Source organism: Crotalus tigris, unplaced genomic scaffold (assembly GCF_016545835.1).
Source record: "Crotalus tigris isolate CLP2741 ecotype Arizona unplaced genomic scaffold, ASM1654583v1 scf7180000020590.144138, whole genome shotgun sequence".
NCBI classification, from domain to species: Eukaryota; Metazoa; Chordata; class Lepidosauria; order Squamata; family Viperidae; genus Crotalus; species Crotalus tigris.
In genome coordinates, this window is record NW_024098093.1 from 16,136 (window position 1) to 35,826 (window position 19,691).

General features: G+C 42.5%; 1 protein-coding gene across 1 annotated transcript in view; it reads right to left on the reverse strand.

The window, feature by feature from the left end:
• Nucleotides 1–278: 278 nt before the first annotated feature.
• Nucleotides 279–19,691, reverse strand: part of LOC120319248 (UDP-glucuronosyltransferase 1A1-like) — a 53,777-nt gene continuing 34,364 nt past the window's right edge. The window contains exon 5 of the mRNA XM_039367899.1: nt 279–1,447. Coding sequence (XP_039223833.1) covers nt 1,150–1,447 — 298 coding nt within the window. The 3' untranslated portion in view covers nt 279–1,149. The remainder of the gene's footprint in view (nt 1,448–19,691) is intronic.

Below are 19,691 nucleotides of genomic sequence, written 5' to 3' on the forward strand. Positions count from 1 at the left end.
GCTTTAAGTGCAAGCACTCTCTAAGCGGTGTACATCAGTAAGCAATGTATATATATATTTACATTGCCCCCAACAATCTGGGTCCTCATTTTACCTACCCCGGAAGGATGGAAGGCTGAGTCAACCTTGAGCCGGTGAGATTTGAACCGCTGACCTGCTGAACACAGTCAGCTAAAGTGGCCTGCAGTACTGCACTCTAACTGCTGCGCCACCTCGATATAGATTCTTGAGCAGGGAATTCTATTCTATTCTATTCCTATTCTGTTCTATTCTATTCTATTCTACTGTACTCTACTCTACTCTACTCTACTCTAAACAATTTTATATTTGCTCCCTCCCCCCTTCCCATATGTTAAGTTACATTACTGAAAAATCTATGTCCTATACATGCAATAGTTAAAGATGAAAAACCATCTATCATTCATTATATCTAATCATTCTTTCTAGTTTTTTCATTATTTATTAAACCCTGCAGTCCTTCACAGTGAAGACAAATTAGAAATAAAGCTGATTTCTGAAGAGCTCCACAAACTATAGGATTGTGAAACATTCTTACAGGCTGTTAATTCCCTCTAATATGTTAATGTAGGCTTTAAATGATTCAAATGATTTGTGTTTTCTGCTTGATTTAAAAGATCATCTGAAGATTCTGATTCAGGTTCTGTTCAAGAAGTGCTTTACTTTAATCAAACCATAGACAAAACACCCTTTAATCTAGTTTTTCAAAAGACAGTTGTGCCCAATTTTAGGAAAATCAAAACAGCTGTTATGCTGGCTTTTCATGGCATTTTCATCAAAGTAAGGCAGAGCAAAGTGGCTGACCTTGATTCTTTTGATTGGAGGCACCAAGGCATCAATCAAAGCACTTTTCTATGCTTCATTATCATTTACCAACAAAAACAAGAACCAGTGGTGGGATTCAAATATGTGAACAACCAGTTCTCTGTGTGGATGCTGCTTCTAGAAGTCCATTCTGGGCTTGAGCAACAAAAAATTAGCTACCAGTTCTGCTGAAGTGGTGCAAACCGGCTAAATCCCACCACTGACAAGAACACTTTCTTTATAAGTTAAGGGTTGTGTGCAAATTGGTATAAATTTGTTTAAAAAATAATAAAATACCCTACCTCATTTTGATTTGAATTTTTTTAATTATTGGGATTTTGACTTGCCTTTTTTGCTTAGTCTTACACTTTTGCAGAAATACTTCTTGCAGCAAAACAGACAACCCTTCAGTGAGATAAACAGAAAAAGGAATGTTGCAGCCGAAAGGACGGCAATGACATCAATGGAATAGTACTGGATCCAGTTGAGGTCATGAGCTGCTGGACGCAAATGGGGAGCTCCGTTGTGCTTCATGACAAACTCCACCCAATGAACTGCCAGATCAAGAGGTTCAATAGGTCTGTCTAAATGAAGAGCTGAAAGACGCTGAATGTTCTCTTTATACCTAAAAGCATTGGTAAACAGTAAGATTTTAATTAAAATCCTCTTGAATAAAAAGATACCTAGGAAAATATAATACAAAAAATCATGGTTGATTGCTAAGTCTTCTTTATATAGAAGATAGGGGATATGGAAGGAGAAATTCTGTACCATAGTTTTTTATGCTAGGTAAGGCCTAGACCAGTAATGGCGAATCTTTTAGAGAGTGAGTGCCCCAAAACTGGCCCCGCTCCTGCCCTGCCCTGCCCACCCCCACTCCACCCCCACTCTGCCACCGCCCCACCCACCCACCACCTCCATGGCCTACCGCAGATCGCCCAGGCAGCCCAATAGCGTCATGGCAGCCACGCCCTCCGTCCGCACCCCACAGCCTCATCTGCATGCGATGGGGCATGAGGGCGGGATCATGTCCCCACTGCCTGGCCGCCATGTCCTTGACTGCACTGCTCTGTGCTGGCCACACTTGGGGGAGAATCTCCTCTGGGGGGGCTGCTGGTGAGGAGGGGGCCATGGGGGGAGGTGGGGCTGGGGCAATGGCACATGTACCCATAGAGAGGGCTCTGAGTGCCACCTCTGGCACGCATGCCATAGGTTCACCACCACTGGCCTAGACAAATCAAACCAGGCCTCATGGACCGATAGTGAAGTTTGTGCTATAGCCAGTTTCACAATTCAAAAGAAATATTTGTAATCTAAACTGTAACTGTGCCTTGCTCAAAAGAATTTTGCAAAGTTGCCTGTTTTATATGTATATTTAGAACATAATGGTTGGAACGCTGGGAAATAAGGAACTGAAACTAGCAGATGGATGCGAGTTTCATATGTACACATGTAAGAACAGTTATGTGGAAAATTGTGGTCAGAAGAAAGTACAAGGAACTGATTCCTTGTTATTGCGAGTCCAAGTGGCCATCTGTATGTGGTTTAGGGGACAATTAAGGTATGAAAGATTGATGGTGGACCTCGTTCAAGGCCACTTGGCCACTAACTGTCACTGCTATGACTGCTAGTCCAAAACTGGTCCTCATTGTAATGGGTTGTTGAATGTAAGAATTTAATGTGTGTTCTAAATTTCAATAAAGTAAACTTCTGAATTCTAAAGTGAGATGCTTTTGATGTGTTGTCTCTTTTCTTCATTGGATTTTCCCCCAACAGTTTGGTGCGCTGGCTGGGAAGAGAGAGAAGCTGAAACAGACCTAATGTCCAGTTGGGGCTTCTGACCATCCCCAGGTTTGGACCATAGGCAATCAGCCCACTCTTTCTCCATGTACCCACATTTCCATTTTGGATCAGAGGTAAGGAGGTGCCCCTTTTTGGGACCCCTGTTTGTCTCATCCCATTTTGGTGACACGAGAAGGGTCACAACCAGATGTGCTGTGGGGTTGATGTAAGCGTGTGATAGTTGTGCCCTGGACGCAAAATTGTCAGGATCATCAAGTCTCTGGCAGGGACCCGAAGACGAACTGATGTTCCTGGGGGCTGATCCCCCCCTTGTATTGGTTGGGGTCATACCCCAGGTGAGTGTCATGCCCTCGTGTTGTGTCTTGTGGCCTCATTTTTGATGGTGTGATTCACCCTCTGTAACGATACTCAACAAGGAAGGTAGTTATGCTATTTCATGAGGTTGTTCTGTTAACATTGATAGTTGATAGATAATTCTGTTGTGAAGTTGCTATGTTCTTGATACTGTTTTTTTGAATTTTGTATGTTGCTATTGGTTGCCTTTTTGCTTTGAACTAATGTTCTTCACCCTTTCATCGACAAATGGTAAGATATTATTTAAATTGTCTTTTTGTTATTAAAGGTTATTGTCTTTGCCTTTTCCTACCCACCATAGTATGTGTCTTCTTTGTGGCTGTGTTTTCATGGTTGTTGTTGCTGTTGTCATTGCATATATTGTACTATTGTTTGCAGAAGATGTGTTTGCCTTAATGGATCTTGTGCAGTATATTTTGATTCACTTCTAATGCTGATTTTGCTTGGAGAGTTTTAAGCATTGCTATTATCCTGAATTTTTGTATTTAGAAGTGCTGGCCATGCTTGAACCTACTCTGTGCATTTACCATTTACACTTCCCTTCCTCAGTCTAATCCTTTTTACCTCTTCCTCCAGAATTTGGGGGGAGAATTGAATACTGAGTATTCCCTGCTACAACCATTTGAGCTGGGACTGCTTGTTGTTTGCCTTGCCCCTTGACCATATCTGTTTGATAAGCCATATGTGTAAGTTTTGTGATTGCAAATGTTGGGTTGTTGCTATCATTGCATTAATTGTCATATAGACCATGCTGAATGTGCTTATTTTAATTGGTCTTGTGATAAAACTTCTTATTATGATTCTGAATTTGTTGCATTAGCTGATGCTGTACTTGCCTCGATTCTTTCTCCTGATGAGGGCTATGAGTCTCAGTGATGAGACTATATGAGCATTTCAGAGTCTCTTTTTCTGGCATTAATAGTTTATAGCAAGCGGCTTCCAGTTCCGGTGCCAGCGGACAGACGGGGACAGTCTCATCTCCACCATCCGGTTTTCCCTCGTTGAAAGACCCTGGAAAGGGTTGAAAGTCACCCTAGAGGGGCAACCACTGCTGAGGAGGACCCCTGCTTGAGCATGGAAGGGTGGCAGCCCTCCCACTCAGGCTGAGGCAGCTCCTTTGGATCGACGAGGAAAAGACCAGCCCTCAACATGGCCGATCATTTAGCTGCACCAGCCAAAAGCCAAAAGCACTATTAAGCACAACGAAGCACCGTGGAAGATCTGGGTGAGACCCTTCCTTTCCTCTCTTCTACCTTCACTACCTTCCTGTAAAAGCCTCTGAAATTTTTTCCCCACTCTTAATACAGCAGCTTTTATACACCTTGGGAATTTAAGCATGGAAACTAAAAAAAAAGAATGACTACTTTTTTTAACCAAATAAGTGTATTTTTACTTTTTGGATGCTTTGGGGTCCTAAATGTTTTTATTATAGAGACTGAGCATTTTATCTATCTTAACTCTGAAAAATACCCTCTTTTTTTTTTAACTGTATAAAAGCATAATTGCTGTTTTGGAAAAAACTTTATAGCCTACTGGGGACATCTTGTGGTGAAACTTGGCACAGCAACAGAATTTATCTGATTGTTAAGCTTGTTGGCTTTCTTGATTTGTCCTTCATACTATCAAAAAAGATAAGAATTGGAAACAGCTGGGCAGTGAGAACAACTTCTAGAAACTGCGGAGGCAGAAATTGACTGATTTTTTCTAAACATAGCTTCCACTGGATTGGACTGGCTGGAGCAGCAGCAGCAGGCAAGTAGGCTCTCTGCTTTTAACCTAGATTAAACCAACTTACTGTTTTAATTTTCTTAATTTTAAATCTCTTACATTTTTGAAACTTTATGCAGTGTGGCCACTAATCCACTTAATCCACACTCAGCTATATTTCAGCTACAGGTTAGCTATATTTTAGCTGTATTTTTGATATCCCAAGCTGGGCCTCAGCTATGGGAATGCCTTGCTGCTGCTTTTTGTTGTTGCTATATAGGTTTTTCTGCTTTGTCAGGAAACCTAGTATTCTCTAGTTTTGAGTGATTTTTATTTGATCTATTTATTTACCTACTACTTTTCACCATTTTTCTTTTTACTATTTTCTTTTTATTATTTTACTATTTTGTGATTTTTATTCACTCCCTACTCCCTGCTTTGGCAGAGGGTAGGATTCTTGCCTTACTTGTGAGGAGCCTTGTTATTGTTTGCATCGGGACTTGCTTTTTCTTGACTCTTGGCCCTTGGCTTCTTTTTTTTTGGGATCCAGGACTTGTCTTGGGGATTAGTCTCTTGTTATATTACACTGCTCCTCCTTTATTGTGTTATTTAACACAATGAAGTCAAAGAAAAGGTGCAGATCCCTTACTGACCTGGTTCCTCAACCTTCTTTGAAGCAATCCAAGACGGAAGACTTTGTTTTGGCTCGGCCTCTTTGTTTGAAAACCCCAGCTCTGTCAGAATCCAATTATATTTCATCTCTAGTTATCGACTATGGAAAACCCCATTTCTGCCCTCTCTGGATTCTGTCATACAATGAAGGGGAAGGGGGGTGAACAAAGGGGTTTTATGGCCCTCACTTCCTTCGATTGAATGTGGATACCACCAAAAGGACTAAATCATAACAATGGGGCCATCAGCTTTCATCTACTCTCTGAAGTCTCCCTTCCATCGGAAGTGAGGAAAAAGGGGGTGGAAATGTAACGCCTAGGATTGTTGCTGGAAAGATGGTGGGGTGGGGTGGGGCTGCTGGGGACCCCTTAAAACCTTGAACCATAGGGCTTGGGCCCCAGGTCCTGTCTAGAACGCCTGCAACCATTTTCTCTTAATAAAGGATGCCTGTTGGAAGAAATATTCCAAGAGTTCTGTCTTCTTAAGATGCAAAGTGGGGTGGGTCCTTACAAGCTCCTTTTTTCTGGCTCCTGCCAGTCATGGCGATCCTTCGATGGCTGAGGGTGTCACCCCTTGAGTTGAGAACAAAGGCTCCTCTAAAGCTACGGTCCCCAATTGATCTTTAAACGAGCTCACTCTTACAGAACTTCTGGCTCAGCAATGTTTCCTGGTTGCAGAAACAACAGCAAGCATACAGCTCCAGCTTGATAATATAATAAGTACCCTAAATTATTTAGTTTCTTGGGTTGCCAGTGGTAGTGCTGGGCCAGCCACTCGGAATCCTGATGCGGTAGCAGGGCTTCCCTTGTCAAGCCTCAGCAAAAGATCTGCTCAATGTAACCCTATCAACAGTTCGAACTCCATTTCCCTAGATGCAAACAGTCACCTGGTTTTACAGCCAAAACAGGTGGCCCTAAATATCAATCCTATTAACAGCTACTTGCTGTGCTGGAGCTCAATATGGCTGGCAAGAGGTCATATACTACAACTATTGGGGTTGGAAGCTGATGATTTGAAGAAGGTTGAATTTTTACCCTCCTCTATATACTGCACTCGAGTGTTACTTAGTTTTGACAATTCTAACACCCCCAAACCATTCTTCAGGAGAAAATCTCTACTAAGGTCTTTTGGCATTTTGCCAAGAAGAGTCTTCAAAGATATGTCCACTAAGCCTCTTTTAAGTAATCGACCACCTGTGAGTGTAAGGACATTTACTGCCTCTAAAAGATCTTCAGTAGCACATGTTAATGTGCCAATCTTGAACATCATCTCTGATGTTAGTCCATCTACTAAATATACATCTATGCTTGTAAAATCTCCTGATGGTGCCCTCTCTGATGGGGTTTTGATTGATCTTCCTACTGTCAATCAAACCAACCCCCCTCAGTGAGTAACATCTCATCAGGATTCTTGCCTTGACTTGATCAGCTGGGAAGAAATGGCCTCAAAGGAAGCGACATCAGCCCAGGGTATTCAAGGCTTCTTAGCGAATAAGCCCCAGGCCAGTGACTCTGAGATTCCATCTATTCATATGACTGACTTATCTCAAGAACCAGGAGGAGATACAGCTCTTCGACTCCTTTTGTGCGCTCCCACATTCAGAAAGGGCCCAAATTATTAAGCGTCTGGCTGCAGTTAAAGCCAAGCTTTGGAGTCTCTCACTACCTGATAAGGATTTCCCTGGATTTCAGGGAGCCCATACTGATTCATCAGTGGAAGTTCCCCTGGCCCTTTTTCCAGAATGTCTAACTCGTCAATATGAAGATCTTGGACTCCCTCAGACCTTGTCTGCTGATGCCACTGAATGCTTGCCAGCCAAGATCCAACTAATGCTACAAGTACAAACTGGAGTGTGTTTAGAGTTCTACAGCCCCATGAACAAGGTTCACCTCCCTTCCCCCCTTCCCTGCCTTTATCTCCCATGAGGGTGACACTGCCTTTTTAATAACGGGTGTATCTTCTTGGACCAGAAGGGCTCCCTTGAAAAAATTAATTATACAGAACATAGCAGGTTGGGGGACAAGGTGTGGTACTATAGAATTTACCAACTATATTCAGGCATTTGAGTGGTTCTGCTTCAGGAGACTTGGGCATGTAATAAGATATCCCTTACAGGGTTTACAGCCATTTCCTTGGCCGCCATCAAACAATCGGCGATGGGAAGACCCAAGGGTGGCTTGGCTTGTTTGGTCTCTACCTCTTTAAAGGTGGAGATAGTGGAGCTATCCCCCTGTGGCTCTTTAGCTATGGCATTCCTAATTAAGAGAGGATGCAGCAAATTGCTAGTGTTTAACATCTATCTTCCTCCGACGGTGAGGCAAGCCAACATTAAGGCTCAATGGGATGAACTGGAGAACTATATTACTTGTATTGAAACTAAATTTCCAGGGCTATACACCCTTATAGGGGGCGACTTTAATGCCCAACTGGGAGTCCAAGTTCCTCCATCAATTGAGGCACTTTACTCCCAAGAAATCCTTCAGGCAATAGGTCATCAGATTTCAGCTAGACATTCTAAGGATGAACTAACAAATTTTGCTGGTATTCAGTTAGCACTTTTAGCATCCCAACATGACAAGATAATCCTTAACAGGAGTACCCCAGGCGATCTAGTCGGTGAGTTTACTTTTAGTTCCTCACATGGGAGTAGCATTATTGATTTTGTGCTGGTTTCTCAGTCATTAAGAAAGGCAGTCCATGCTTTCTATGTGGACTGCCGCAAGGAGAGCAATCATTACCCCCTGGTTACAATTATTGGGCTTTCCTCAAATATACACTTATCTAAAGGCCCCCAGATATTGGATCCCCATGCAGCCTTCTATATAAAGAGGATCAAATGGTCTTCTAATACCGAAAGAAAGTTCCACTCCTTTTTATCATCTCCAGAATGTCTCAGCCTCTATAATCAGATTCTAACAAGTAGTGACTCAGAGACAATCTTGGCCTTTGAATCACTAATTAATAGTGTTCAAAGGGAGCTAGAAGCTGATTGTAGGCCAAGGGGTCCATATCACTTAAGAAGCAATTCCTGGTTTGATAAAGAATGTCTGATGCTTAGGAACCAGATTAACCGGGTTTACTTGCTTTACCGTAACCGAGGGGACAAATGCCCACCTTTATACTCCCACCTGAAGTGGGAGTATAAAGGGCTAATTTGTTGGAATATTCATGAGCAGGAAGAGTCATGTGGTAAATCAGTCAGCCAATGTGAAGAAAGTGCTACTGAGTCTGTACAAAAAGGTACTGAGTTAGAAGCTGAATTTTCAGTCTTAAGTTTGTCTCAGTATCTCTCTGTAAGAAGTCTTCAATTGAGCTATGTTGCTGTAAAGAAGAATGTATGGTATTGTAAATATTTTGATATGAATATAAAGAAGTTATTTTGAATCAGCTAAATGCAGTCAACTGTGAGAGCTTCTGATTTATTTTTCACCAACAGAGAAATTAAAATTCTCTAACAGGTTATGGGCCCAGAGCTTACTAAGGACTGCATTGCAATTTAAAGCTGGAAGAAATTGCCTGTGTTTAGAAAGTATAAGAACAAGGCAGAATTAGCAGAATGGCTACAATGGAATTTAAGCAAAGCTCTGTGCCTCATTTAGGCCAGAAGAATTACATTATATGGGCTGCTAAAATGGAATATTTGCTCAAGGCTAAAGAGCTGTGGTATATCATAGAAAATCCACCACAAGTGTTTGCAGGTGCTGATCAGAAAAATCATGATCAAGCAATGGCTTATCTCATCTTGAATTTAGATGATGAACAATTTCTAAATGTTGCAAATTTAAAGACTGCAAAGGAGATTTGGTTGAAGTTGAGAGCTGTGCACATGAATGTTTCTGCATGCAATATAGTACAATTGTCAATAAAACTTTACAGGGTCTGTTTGCAACAAGGTGAATCTGTGGAACAGCATTTGAATAAAATGCAAAGTTTATTTTTGGACTTAGAACAATGTGGGATTAAATTCCCTGAGTCCCAGAAGGTTTTATTGGTGTTGAACAGTTTAGATAAAACCTGGGACACAGTTTCTGTGATATTTGGATGTAAAGAAGAGCAAGACTTAAATTTTGAGGCTTGTTTGCTAAATGGAGAAGAAAAGCAACATATTAGAAGCAGCCATGAGGAGGTGAAATTCCTGAGGAGGGGGTCCAGACTGCAAGTCTCCGAAGAAGAAACATTTTGCAAGCAGAGGGCTCAACAAGAAAAGAATTGCTACCTTTGTGGAGCAAAGACAAATCTGAAAAGGAACTGTTTGCAGAGGAACAATTTGCAGTGAAGGACATTTGTACAAGCAAAAAGGACTGATTTGCAAAAGGAACATTTTGGTGTTGCAAAAATTTGCTATAGCAACAACAGAGACAAGTGACTAATAGATAGTGGGGCAAGTCAAACAATTGTTAATGACTCTGAATTATTTTGCAGGTTTGTTCCAGTAGCACAAGAAGCTATGGCTTTGGCAAATGGCCAGAAAGCAAAAGTCATCGGAAGAGGTGATGTAAAAATTCCATATTTGGAATCAAAGTTTACCAATGTGCTTTGTGTACCTGAGATGGAACATAATTTGTTAAGTGTGTCTAATTTAGACAAACAAGGTTTTGAGATTATTTTTGTAAATGGGAAGTGTCTCATCAAAAGGAATGGGAATATTTGTGCCGAAGGCATAAAGGAAGATAATCTGTATGTATTGCAGGGACAAAAGGTACAATGTTCCCATATATTTAAGAATGTTGCAGAGCATGATTCATGTGTTCATCTTCCATAGAAGACTTGGCCATGCAAGCTTTAAAGTTTTGCAGCAAATGCAAGATTTTGCAGAAGGGCTAAATTTGAAAGGATGCAAAACATATTTGGACTGTGCAGTATGCAAAGCATCGAAGTCAAAGGCATTCCCAGTTAGTAAATGTAGCACAAGACAAACAAAAAGAGCTCTAGAGCTGGTCCATGCAGATCTGGTGGGACTTATGCAAGCCAGTTTGGGAGAAGCAAAATATGCACTGGTAATTGTTGATGATTATAGCAGGTATTCGTTTTGCTATTTGCTTAGAGGAAAGACAGAGGTGCTACAACAATTCAAACAGTGGGTAGGTTTTGTAGAGAGAAGGTACAGGCAACAAGTGTGTCAGTTGCAAACTGACAGAGGTACTGAATTTATGTCAACTAAATTCCAACAATGGTTGGGGCAGTTGGGGATAAGACACAGATGTACAAATCCTTACACAGCAGCAGAAAACGGTGTAGCTGAAGGAAGGAATGGTGTTTTGCAAACAATGAAAGATTCATTATTAGAGGATTCTGGTATGAGCAGGTCATATTGGGGAGAAGCCATATTGACTGCCAATTATATAGTTAACAGGCTGTGGAGTTCCTCCATTAATAATACTCCATATGCCATTCTATATGGGAGAAAGCCATCACTGGCACATTTGAGAATTTTTGGAAGTACTGCATGGGTACATATTCTGAAAGCAATCAGAAGAAAGAGACAGCAAAAGGCAAGAAAGCTCAGGTTTGTGGGCTACGAGCCAGGGTCAAAAGGATATCGCTTTAGCAATGGAAGTAAAAGAATTGTAATTTCAAGGTCTGCTAATTTTGCAGAACAAAATTGGAACAGAATTAATGCAAATTCTGGGTATGTCTCACTTAATGATGGTGATCTATTTAATGACAATAACTCATCTAATGATGGAAAAATGATTATTGAAGATATCAATGTTCAGGGAGGAGAGGCTGAACAAGACATGAAACCAGAAAGAATTGAGACACAGGAGCAGTTAATACCATGTAGGTCAGAGCGATGTAACAAAGGAATTCCGCCTGACAGGTATTCTGCCAGCAAGGTAAAGGTTTGCAATGTGTGGTATGAGCCAAGAAGTTATAAAGAGGTGTTGGCATGACCAAAAGCTGAACAAGAAAGATGGAAGGAGGCCATGGATAAAGAGATGAAATCCATGGGAGACCATGACGTATTTAAATCAGTGACTTTGCCACAGGGAACCAAAGCTGTGGGTTGTAAGTGGTATATAAGAAAAAGGTATTGCCAAATAAGTATGTACAGTTGTTGCAAGATTTAAATATTAATGTAAAAGATTCTGTAAAGGTATTTGAAGACAATGCTGCCTGTATAAAAATGGCAACTGGTGACAGGGTGAAGAACAGAAGTAGACATGTAGACATTAAGTATTGTAATGTCAGGGAAGCTGTAAAAGGAAAATTGATTAGTTTGCATCATTGTTCTTCTGAGGATAATTTGGCAGACATGATGACTAAACCATTGGGTAGTGTTCACTATGGAGAATGTATTAAGTCAATAGGTCTGATGTCTCTTCCTGTCATGAAGGGAGGAGTGTTGGAATATTCATGAGCAGGAAGAGTCATGTGGTAACTCAGTCAGCCAATGTGAAGAAAGTGCTACTGAGTCTGTGCAAAAAGGTATTGAGTTAGAAGCTGAATTTTCAGTCTCAGGTTTGTCTCTGTATCTCTCTGTAAGAAGTCTTCAATTGATCTATGTTGCTGTAAAGAAGAATTTATGGTATTGTAAATATTTTGATATGAATATAAAGAAGCTATTTTGAATCAGCTAAATGCAGTCGACTGTGAGAGCTTCTGATTTATTTTTCACCAACAGAGAAATTAAAATTCTCTAACATAATTGTTAAGAAAAATAGTGCTAAAGTGAGAGAGAAGTGGGAGTTACTTCTCTTTTCTATCCAGCTCTCTGTTGCCAGCTCTCTCCCTGGTTATCAAGAACTCCCTCTCCGCTGTATTTCTAACAGAGATTGGGAAAATCATTTTTTGTCAATTTTTCAGGCTTCAATAATTTTGACCGAGCTTGGATCACAACTGCCTCTTGCAATTCCTATATGGCAACCCATGACTCATGCTGAAATGGCTGAGCTTATGTCAGAACTTAAGTCAGGCAAAGCCCCTGGCCCCGATGCTATACCCCCCATTTTGCTAAAATCTAATCCCGAGTGGTGGATTCCTCTTTTGGCTACACTTTTCACCCATATTAATTCCTCTGGTACGATTCCTATCTCTTGGAGTCTAGCAATTATTATTCCAGTTTTTAAACGAGGAAACAGGAACAACCCTGCCTATTATTGCCCTATAAACCTGCTTTCCATCATTGGGAAATTGTATGCTAAATATCTTCAACATAGACTCCTCATTTGGGTTGAGGAGTCTAACATTATTGGTTCAGAGCAGATTGGGTTTAAAGCAGGCTGTGCCACATTGGGCCACTGTTTTGTCTTAGCACACCTGGTTGACAAATACGCTATTACACCAGGTGGCAAACTCTTTACTGCTTTTATCGATTTAAAGGCAGCGTTTGACTCAGTCCCTAGGGAACTGTTGTGGTCAAAATTGCATAAAAGTTCTATTGACAGACATCTTTTGTTCTTAATCAGATCTTTGTATAATCAGACCTCTAGCCAGGTTAGGTGCGGCTTGCAGGGAGAACTTTCAAATCCTATCCCGATTGAGAGCGGAGTTAGGCAGGGTTGTGTCCTGGCCCCTCTTCTGTTTAATTTATTCTTATCCGACCTGGCCTTTTATATTGTACGCATTGAGTCTCATGCCCCAAAGTTGTTAAATACGAAGATTCCGCTTCTTCTTTATGCTGACGATGCGGTCCTTCTATCACAATCAAGGCTCAGTCTAAAAAGATTACTTTCTGCATTTGGGTCCTACTGTGCTGAGAACCATTTGTCTGTTAATTATGACAAATCCAAAGTATTGGTGTTCTCTAGAGACCAGAAATCATACAACTGGGCTATCAATGGTAATGTTGTTAGGCAGGTTTTCCATTTTAAGTATTTAGGTATTCAATTTCAGAATACTGGTGCTTGGACTAAACATCGAACCCAGGTGCTGAATTTGGCCTCCTGTAGCCATCAGCAGATTAGAAAATTATTTTTTTACCCAAAGAGGCCAGTTTATTCCTTCTGCTCTGCATATATATCAAGCCAAATCCCTGGCCCAAACTCTTTGTGGAATTCCCATATGGATACGAGGCTTCAATGATTGTATTGAAAGAACCCAGGCTGTTTTTCTTTGGAAACTTCTGGGTCTTCCTCCCTGTGTTGGATTTGCTTTGATGTACCTGGAACTGGGCTGTCAGAATCCAATTATATTTCATCTCTAGTTATCAACTATGGAAAACCCTATTTCTGCCCTCTCTGGATTCTGTCATACCATAAAGGCGAAGGGGGGTGAACAAAGGGAGAACCTTGCCGGGGGACTTTGCAAAAATTACCATGTCAGATGGCAGAGCAAGGAAGGGAGGAAACTCCCCGGAAAGGGAGCCGCTGCCCCAACTGAAATCCTGCCAGATGTCGGGATCTGAGAGGTCAGATTCCTCAGGAGAAGAGGTGGTGAAGACACGGGGCCACAAACCTCGGTGGTCAATTGACGTTGAAAAGAAAGGTGAATGGGAAAAGAAATCAAGAAAGGTGACCCTGAGACGGGGGGCCAAGCAACCAGAATGGAAGCAGGAGATGGAGAAATCCCTGCACGCAAGTGAAGAGGAAGGGAGCTGGGCACCGTACTCGGGATGGATCCTAGAGAAAGCTATCGACCTGATGAAGAGAACTCTCAGTTCCCTAGGAGAGGAGAATTCTGAGCCCTACGGCTGCCCCAGCTCCTGGAGCCGCAAAGGGAGAGACACCAAGGGGGAAATGGAACCTGCAGCCCTGGGGACATCTGCTGATCCAGTAGTCCCCACTCCCCACTCACCCATAGATGGCGATCTGGATGGAAGACACTACCACTGACAAAGAAGGCACCGGTCCATTCAACGACCCCGGCCGCTGGATATGAAATTCAAGGGGGAGCCAACACGCTTGGGGTTTTTCCTAACCCAAGTCCTCAGCTACATGGAGGAATACGGGCGGGACATCCCCAGCGACAAAGCCCGTATCCGGATCGTGCAATCTGCCCTGGACAGGCCAGCCGCAGATTGGAGAGTGAACTTGCACGACTCCAATGCCCCAGAGCTCAACGACTTCAATCTTTTCATGTCCTCTCTGCGAAGGCGATTTGAGGACCCCCTGGCTGATCGCAAAGCCCATAAAAGGATAAAAATGATGAGGCAAGGCAAACACCCGGTAGCTGAATATACGCAGGAATTTTGGGCCATTGCCAGCAAACTGAACTGGCTGGAAGACATCCTCCTTAGCCATTTCAAAGACAGACTAAATTATGACCTATATGATGCTTGCCTGCCCTGAGGGGACCCACACCAACTTGAGGAATGGTACATCTTGGCAGAGGAAGCAGAGATCGACATATTGAAGAGGCACCGCTGAGGAAAACAATGGAGCTGCTCACCGCCTGAGTTGACACACGAACCAGTGAAACCATCGGCTATGGCCAAGAAGCAAATGGGGTGTTTCAAGCCAAGAAGCAAATGGGGTGTTTCAAGCCAAGAAGCAAATGGGGTGTTTCAAGTGTGGGAGAGAAGGGCATCGGGCTGTAGAATGCTGCTCAAAAGGCCCCCAGCACAACCCAGAGAGATCACCGTCCAGCAAATCTGGAAAGTCTCTGGCTAAGCCAAAAGAACCTGCCATGAGAATGATGGAGACTGTGGAATCCCTCACCTCTGCTCATCAGGGGGAAAGAACTCCAGCCTACACCGCAGGGCCAGTGGATGCCTCAGACGACAGCTCAGAGGGCAAACCCCTGGTAAGTGGACGCATCGCACCCATCCTCAACACAGTGACTATATTAATTCCCCCCATGCCCAAAGCCGTGAAGGTGAAAGCCTTAATAGACTCTGGCTGCACCCGCTGCCTCATTAGCCCGACGCTAGTGGGAATCTGGGCATTCCATCGAGGAGATTGGAATAACCAATCTCATTTGGTCAGTTAGATGGGTCTATAGCGGGAGGGGGGGTGCCAGCTACCCTAGCCACTTTACCAATACACCTCTCCCTGGGCAAACATGAGGAAGACATAACGTTTGTGGTGACTCCAGGCATGGAATGCCCAATGATCCTAGGGATGGAATGGTTAAAAAAATGGAACCAATGGGTGAATTGGAGGATGGCAGAAATCAAATTCCCGAAGGGGGACCCTATGGACTTAAAATCCCAAGGGGGGGGCTACTAGAATCAAGAACAGAAAAAGCACCCATGGGAGAGGAAAAGGGACTACCAGAAAAACCAGAGGAGTACAGAGATCTTGCTGAGGTTTTCAGTGAGGAGAGGGCGGATGAGCTCCCCCCCACCGACCCACAGATTGTACCATTGAATTCAAGCCTGGGGCAAAACTCCCAAAGCCCAGATTATACTCCATGAGCCCAAAGGAGAAGGAGGAAATGGAAAGATTCATAAAGAAAAACCTAGAAAGGGGGTTCATTGAGCCAGCCAAGCCTAAAGTGGCTGCCCCGGTCCTCTTTAGAGAAAAGAAGGATGGCTCTTTACACTTATGCGTGGATTATAGGGCCCTGAATACAATCAGTGAAAGCAACGTATACCCTCTGCCCCTCATGAAGGACATGTTGTCACACCTCTCGAAAGGGAAATTTTTTTCTAAACTAGACCTAAGGGAAGCTTACTATCGCATGAGAATTAAGGAAGGGGATGAATGGAAGACCAAATTTAACTGCCTCATGGGGTGCTACCAATTCAAAGTCTTGCCATTTGGATTGCAAGGGGCCCCCACAGTATTTATGCAATTAATCAATGACGTTCTAAGGGAGCACCTATTTAAGGGGGTCCTGGTTTACTTAGATGACATTCTTATCTTCACCGAATCAAAAGAGGAACATGTCAAATTAGTTAGAGTGGTTTTAAAGAAACTGCGAGCCATCCATCTATATGCCACTCTCAAAATCGAATTCCACCAGGAAAGGATAGACCCAGAGAAGGTCAGAGCAGTATTAGAATGGGCACCACCCTGCACAAGAAAGCAACTGCAAAGTTTCCTGGGCTTTGCAAACTTTTACTGCCAATTCATCCCCTCATTTGCCCAGATAGCACTGTCCCTCACGAACTTACTAAAAATGAAGGGAGCATACTCAGTAAAACCTAGCCAGCCACTAACATGGACAATGGAGTGCCAAGTGGCATTTGAGAGATTAAAGAGACTTTTTTCTGCCGAACCAGTACTGAGCCAGCCAAACATGGATAAGCCCTTCGTAATACAGGCAGATGCAAATATGTAGCAGTGGGGGCTGTACTATTACAAGAAAACAATGAAGGGGTATTGTAACCCTTTGCATATACATCCAAGAAACTCATGGAAACGGAACAGTGCTGGCCCGTATGGGAGAAAGAGGCATACGGGATACGTTGGTCATTACTCACGTGGCGCCAGATACTTGAAGGCAACAAACTCCCCTTCCAGGTGTGGACTGACCACAAAAATTTGGAAGCCCTAAAAACACCCAGGAAGCTCAATCCCAAGCAAGCCCGCTGGTCCTAGCATTTTCACCAGTTCCAATTTACACTCAAGCATTTGCCGAGGGGAAAGAACTTTCTGGCAGATGCATGCCCCAATATAACAGCATGCAACCCACCGATTCCAAACCGATGATGGTAGAATCACTATTGGCAGCGCCAGTAACCACCAGAGTACAAGCTAAATTAAAACCACAGCTGGGCAGCCAAACCGGAATTGAATTCCGGAAAAGTTTGGAAACAGATGAATGGTTCAAGAAAAATAAACACTTGTGCACAATGACAGATGGGCTACCTTGGGTGGGGGAAAAGTTATATATACCAACAACACAAAGAGTCACATTCATGCAGCTTTGCCACGACACAAAATCAGCAGGGCATTTTGGATTTTTAAAAACATTACACTTAATTAAACAGCAATTTTGATGGCCATCCATAAAAAAGGACATAGAAAGTTACGTGGCCAGCTGCCCAAAGTGTGCAACTGCAAAGAGTTTGCAAGGGAAATCTCCCGGACTGTTACAAACAGTGGCAAATCCCTCAGCCCCCTGGAGGGAAATAGCCATGTATTTTATAGTGGAATTACCAGAAAGCAATAGAAATACTGTTGTCTAGACAGTCACGGACTTGTTTTCCAAACAGGTCCACTTTATCCCAACACATCATCTCTGATAGGGGAGTGCAATTTACGTCTGCATTTTGGAAGGAATTTTTATCCCTCTTAGGGACCACTCAGGGACTGACATCTAGCCATCATCCACAAGGAGATGGACAAACAGAATTGATTCACTCATTACTTGAGCAATATTTAAGATGCTTTATTGATTTCCAACAGTCCAATTGGACGGACCTACTCCCTTTTTCAGAAGTCGCCTACAATAATGCAGTCCACTCCAGCACAGGTTACACTCCTTTTCAAATAGCCACCGGTCAAAGTTTCAACCCCATGCCTGAACTAACCCCAAACGAACCAGCAATCCCATCACTGAAAGAATGGATGGAACAATTACAAAACACCTGGCCAATAGTCAGAAAAGCACTAGATGAAGCTAGGCAGGCATACAAAGCACAAGGCGATAAAAAAAGGGTGGAGCCTACACCATTCATTATAGGAGAAATGGTATATTTATCTACAAAATACCTAAAGTTCCTACAACCCTGTAAAAAACTTGGACCAAAATATATAGGGCCTTTTCCAATTAAAAGAATCATAAACTCAGTAACAGTAGAATTAGAATTACCCAAAACTCTCAGGCAAATACACCCAATTTTTCAGTGCAGCTTGCTGAAAAGAGAGCATCAGTCATCGTTACGGCCAAAAATCCCCCCATCACCACCTCCAATCATGGTGGAGGGCGAACAACACTTCGAGATAAAGAAAATCCTAGATTCTAGGAGATATCATGGAGTAACTCAGTACCTAGTAGCATGAATACACCTCCCTGCCTCAAAAATGAGTGGGTCCAAAAACGTCATGTCAGAGCCCCAAAGCTATTAAAGAAGTTTCACACAGAGTATCCTAAAAGCCAGACTAACTTTTATACCTGTTTTGTTTTCTTTTCAGGTGGATCTATCTTATTTTTAAGGGGGCAGGATGTCAGAATCCAATTATATTTCATCTCTAGTTATCAACTATGGAAAACCCCATTTCTGCCCTCTCTGGATTCTGTCATACTATGAAGGGGAAGGGAGATGAGCAAAGGGGTTTTATGGCTCTCACTTCCTTCGTTATAACTTCAAAGGGACTGAATGTGGATATCACCAAAAGGACTAACCATAACAATAGGGCCCATCACCTTTCATGTACTCCTCTCTGAAGTCTCCCTTCCACCAGCTGTGAGGAAAAAAGGGGTGGAAATGTAATGCCTGGGAAGGACTATGGGCTGGGGGGACTGCTTGGGAACACTTAAAACCTTGAATGGGAAGGCTTGGGCCCCAGGTCTTGTCTAGAATGCCTGCAACCATTTTCTCTTAATAAAGATGCCTGTTGGAAGAAATATTCCAAGAGTTCTATCTTCTTAAGATGCAAAGTGGGATGGGTCCTTACAGTTTCATTAGTTGGAACTATGACACAAAGATGTTATCCCCAAACCACAAAGTGATCTTCAGACTCCAACTGACCAACTTCTAACCCAAAAAACAATAAAAGAGGAACAACCCATCATTAAAGAGGACTTTGTGCAGCAACATATACAACCTATTGAGAACCCTGATGACCAAATACTGATTCTAACTAAAGCACCTGCAATTCTCAAAGCAACAGGATCTGAACAACAACTACAATATACTGAGAACTTTGACAATCTAGATAAGCAAACAACAATGACAACACTGGATATGACTTTTCACTTTACTCAGAGTAAACTGGAAGAAGGAGAAGAACAAGAAGACCAGACTGAACTCAACACAAACACTTTAAACCAAATATGGAGATTTGACATAATAATAATAATAATAATAATAATAATAATAATAATAATAATAATAATAATAATAATAATAAACCCCCAGTGAGGCACTACCTTGACGTGGTTGTGGGGCTTGTGTACTCTGAGGAAGATGAGAGCTATGCCAGAGGTTCAACCATACTGGACAGGTCTCATCAGAGGAGTCAGACAAAGAGTGTCTCTCCCATAAAAAATATGGTGAGACGTAAATTTCAGAATGCCATACCGGCTCGGACGTCGCCCGGGTTAACAAGGTCCGCACTAGATATTGGAGTTCCTGGATATCTGGTGAAAAATGGGTTACAGGACTCAGGACTGTTGGCTGAGCAACCAGGGCCAGCAGCTGCAGAACTACTGGAAGAAAAGGTGTTTACCCGTCGCAGATACACAGTGATGGAAAACAAAGAAATAATGATCTGTTACTATAGATCAAGTCCAACAAGAAGAGGATATCTAAAACGAATGCACCAGTTCTGGAAAGAACA